This window comes from Etheostoma spectabile, chromosome 9 (genome assembly GCF_008692095.1).
Source record: "Etheostoma spectabile isolate EspeVRDwgs_2016 chromosome 9, UIUC_Espe_1.0, whole genome shotgun sequence".
NCBI lineage: Eukaryota > Metazoa > Chordata > Actinopteri > Perciformes > Percidae > Etheostoma > Etheostoma spectabile.
Window position 1 is genome coordinate 13,627,750 of NC_045741.1, and position 5,000 is coordinate 13,632,749.

Below are 5,000 nucleotides of genomic sequence, written 5' to 3' on the forward strand. Positions count from 1 at the left end.
ACACACACACACACACACACACACACACACACACACACACAGGTCTCTTCAAGGGCAGGAAACAATAAATCCAAAAGGCAAGATGTCTGTTGATCCTCCTGTTTCATCCAGGTGTCACTTTCTCACTCTTACTCTCTCGGCACACAAAACCAGTATAAAAGACTTTTCCTTTGGTTGTGATGCACTCCTGAAAATAACCTTAAAAATGTGTGTGCCTAGGAAATCAAGTTGTGTTTTGTATCTGCTGTGCATTTTTTGTTATCTCTCGCTCGGTTGTGCTCCCCTTTGAATCTGTAACATGTTGCTTCATATAGGAAACATCTTGTAGAGCAGAACCTGTACAGCCAATTAAAAGCAGTGATAAGATTTTGGACAATGTTTTTAACAACAAGATAAGTGTGTCTTATTGATCTCTGTGGTGATAGAGGAAGAAGAAAAGAAATGATGCTCTTGCAGTGTTTTGTCAGTTCAGTGGCTATAAAACTGACAAACTAGCCCTCTTAGATTATTAATCACTAAACTCCTAAGTATGTGTCCCAGGTGCACTTTATTACCAGTTCCACCCTCCAGGCCTTTATAGCTCCCCTGTTTATTGTGTTAGCCAGCCTTTCTCTGTCTTTGTGGTATGTTAAGCAGTCTGAAGTGGAGCAGTGTCCTCAAAAAGCTGTTTGTAATGATAATACTTTTTTGGAGCTGCAAGTGTGCACTCTATTGTTCTGACACTGATATTCTGCTAGTGCACAATGAAGACCTAAATCAGGTGAAGGTGCAGATGTTTACTCTGCACAAAAAACCCTCAGCAAGTTCTACCACAACGGCATCCTGTTGTGTGTGTGTGTGTGTGGGGTGTGTGTGTTTGTGTGTGTGTGTGTGTGTGTGGTGTGTGTGTGTGTGTGTGTGTGTGTGTGTGTGTGTGTGTTGTGTGTGTGTGTGTGTGTGTGTGTGTTTGTGAATTGTCCATGTTGGTGTGCACTTTTATTTTAAACTTCACTTCACTTAAATGTTCAGCTATTAGTTATAAATACAATAATAATAAATGCTTACACACCCACCTCTCACCCAATGTCATGCTTACACATGCACGCAAGATAAACATGGCGGTTGGGTTTGATACCTTTCTGCAATAACGGTGAATTCATTCAAAGTTTTTAGCATATTTACTGTATACATGCTTATCTATACACATGCATGTATGTGTTGGTCTGCTCAAGTACTGTTGCCTAGGAGACAGACAGACTCATTTCCACATGTTTGAGTGGCACTATGACTCATTTCATACAGACATTCTCCATCTCACTATTTTTTTCTCATTCTGTGGACACTAGACATGGATAATTTAGGTCTCTGCTAAAATTACCATTGTCTATTACTCAATCTTCCCTCTTCTACTTGCTTTCTTTTTGTCTGTTACTTTATTTTTTCCCAGGCCTTCAGGGTAGCCCTCTGTAATAAAGCTATTGACAGTGGTGTGTGTTTGCTTGTGTGCAATTGGGTTAATTGCATGGTAGAGAAAACATTCAACTTCTGTGTATTCATTTTGTCTTCAGCTGTGCCAAAAGATTGTATATAAACTAAAAAGAGAAATTACGCATGTGCTTTATCAGTGTCTTCTCAATGTTAAAAACTCTCTTAAGAAAGTGTTGAATCTGGAGGAAGGGGTAGCAGGACAAAATACATTGAAAAAGTCTTATTGCATGTAGTTTAATTTACTATTTAAATGCTATTACAGTAGTGAAAACAAAAGATTGTTTACCTCAGGATCACTTACACTGACCAAATGCTGCGCTGAGGTAATAATTCAAATATCACACCTTTTCAAGCTTCACCTAGAAGAGAAGTCATCTCTAAAATGTGTGTTTTTCTTCATCCCAGTGTCTTGTCCTCAGCTCCTGGTTTAGAGGAAGTCCAGACACTGCTCGGCATCATCCACTCTAATAAGGTTGGTGCCATTTCACAGTTATTGCTATAAAATTACCTTTTTAATTCAATCATTTGACCTTTTTCAGATGTGTCCTTTGTCATGTTGAACTCACCTTGACGTTGTTCATTTTTAGCTCCGCTCATATGCCTTATGTTTCAGATTGTTGATGTGGATTCCAGATTGACAGCCAAAGACCTTCAAGATTGTTTCTCAGAACAAGACTACAGGTAGGACACACACACACAAATAATAATGATTATTGCATAAATATCGTTGATAGAGAGCATACATTTAAGTGGTTACTGTTAGACTAGGACTTTTGTCTGTCCGGTAAATCAGATGGATTTTTTTTTACTCAATGTACACAGTTGCTACAGATTTTTTTTCAAGATTTTATATAGATTTCTCAATATATACGCTACTTATTCACGCTTAATTCCACCAATGCCAGCTTGACCAGCTAGATAGTTAAAGCGTCTCCCTCATCTGATAGATTGATGATTTGGATTTTGTTGTTTCATCTCATCTCATTCTGTTTCCTTGCATATGCCACTCAACCTCAAAATATTGAAGTTGTTCTTCCACAGAATTCATTCTCTTTTCTTGTGAATTGATGTGCACTAATTAATTGTGCAAGACGGAGAAGAGAGATTTCATTTTTTTGTCCAGTGATTCAACTTAAGTTTCAAAAGATTTCACTTTTATGTTCAACTGACACCAGCATCAACATTCTTTTCTCAGCTTAAAATGCCTAAACTATGCATCACTGTCCTTTGTGTCTCCCTGTTCTTTGTTCTCTTTGTCTCTGGCCTTTGAGAAAATGGTTGATTGTCAGCGTTTCTATTCACTGACAAATGCGGCAGATTTCTCAAATCTTTTACAAATATAAACTTGTGCTGGCTTCCATATGTTTTAACATTCAGGACGAGCTTAGAATTTTTTTTTGTCACTTTCCTTTGGAGTTTAGGTGCGCTAAAAATAGTGAAATAGATCCCGCACGCCTCGATTTAACATGTGGCCACTGAGTTTGGTGTTTGATGGTGGATAGCAACGACTTTCTTCTGACCAGAGTGACAATGTTTGATTGAAGTTTTCTGATATCTTTTGCTCTTTGTGGAAGCATGCCCGGGCAGGTATGTGTGTTGTTTATCCAGTGTCATTACCGTTAGTTTGTCATAGTTGCCCTCCTCACAGATATCCCCAGCAGAGCTCTGACAACGGTGGCCATGTCAACAGTTCCAAACAAGTGTGTGTGTGTGTGTGTGTGTGTGTGTGTGTGTGTGTGTGTGTGTGTGTGTGTGTGTGTGTGTGTGTGTGTGTGTGTGTGTGTGTGTGTGTGTGTGTGTGTGTGTGTGTGTGTGTGTGTGTGTGTGTGTGTGTGTGTGTGTGTGTGTGTGTGTTATTGACATATTTATTTGAAATTAAGCTTCATAGATCTTGTATTTTTGTAATCTAGGCACACCATAGTCAATCAGCTTGTGTTTATTTGACACATGGAATCGTACAAGGTACAATTCCAGTGAAACGTTATTACCCACCAGGCTGGCATATAATGGGACTGCAGTTACCTGGATCACAAATCAGTTGTTTTGTTAGCTGTTGAAACACACACACATGTTGTCTTGCTGGGTCAGGATTCATCTGACCCAGCGATGTTTGATTGGCTTTATTTGAACCATGGAGATTAAACATATTTTTTATAGATTTAGATTTCTATATATAGATTTCTCAATATATAAGCTCACTCAGGAAGAGTGAATGTTCCATTCATGAGAGAGACAGAAAATGCATCATTTATAGTCTTCCCAAAACAAGACCTGAGTGTCTTAAGAGACCATAGGCGGATCAGTCACATGTGCAGCATCAGACTTAGAATATAGAATGTAACTGAGATAGTAGTAGTGTTAACAAAGCATATGATCTCCATCTGACTTGTTTTTCAGTTATTAGCAAACATGTGCTCTCAATGAACAATCTTTCCAGTTTCCAGATAAACAGGGTGAGCAGTGTCACAGTATTCAAAAGCCGAATAAATGAAGAAAAAAAAAAAAAAGTGTCAGTAAGGCTCACTTGCACAGGTATTTGTGTACAGCTTGAGAAAAAGAGGAGCTGCAGTTTAGGACTACAAAGTGACCTCCACCCTTTCTCTCACTCACTCATGTAACACAAGCTTTACTCTTACGCCTTCTCCAAGATTAAGATAATCTTGTCTCAAGACTAAATTATTAACACATACAAGTACACAGTTATCCTACTTATCCCGTTTATCTTTAGCTGCTTTTTTGACCTGCTTGTCACTTCTTATATGATGTATAACATAATCTGCACGCTACTTTTGCGGTTAGAAACAATAAAATGGAGATGCTAATAGAAATGTTTTAGTGCTGAAAATATTAGTTAAATTTGGGTTAGTCGATCAACAGAAAATTATTCACCAACAATTTTAAAAATCAGTTAATCATTTATCAAGAAAAGTGTAAAGAAGCTATATTTTATTTGATCATATAATCATATAAAATGAAGATAAATAATCATCAGTAATGTAGATATAACAACTATGCCGGTAATGGCAAATAATAGAACAGTTACAGCCGTCTGGTAAGTTCAGAAAATGACATCACTTTACTGTAATGCAGCTTTTAAAAGACAACACTTATGCCATATTACGATATTATGATATCTAATATCTACAATATCTAGTCTCATATCACAATATCGATATAATATTGATTTATTGCCCAGCTCTACCGACTCCTATGTATTCAACAGATTATTGGTTTTCCAGCCATGTTTGGTTATCTCTTAAAGCCGCCGCCTGACTGTCAGAAGCTGTTTTTGATGATTTCATAACCCCATAAAAGATATTGACTTTCACTAACAGCACAAGGGATTTTATAGCTTGTGGTCACTTGAAAAAGATAATTCTGTACTTGGACTGTGGTTACTGTGGTATATTGATAATGCTTATTGTATAACCAACAAGTGTTATTATCAGAGAACTAAATGTTTTACTGCATTTTAAGGAGTTACTTACTTACTTGGAACAATGTCTTGAAACCATGATGAGACCAAAGGTTTA

At 37.4% G+C, this 5,000-nt stretch overlaps 1 protein-coding gene across 2 annotated transcripts in view; it reads left to right on the forward strand.

Annotated features, from left to right (window-relative positions):
- Window positions 1-5,000, forward strand: part of swt1 (SWT1 RNA endoribonuclease homolog) — a 23,472-nt gene that overhangs the window by 11,925 nt on the left and 6,547 nt on the right. For both annotated transcript variants that reach the window (XM_032524888.1, XM_032524887.1), the window contains exons 15-16: window positions 1,873-1,939; window positions 2,081-2,148. In XM_032524888.1, coding sequence (XP_032380779.1) covers window positions 1,873-1,939; window positions 2,081-2,148 — 135 coding nt within the window. The remainder of the gene's footprint in view (window positions 1-1,872; window positions 1,940-2,080; window positions 2,149-5,000) is intronic.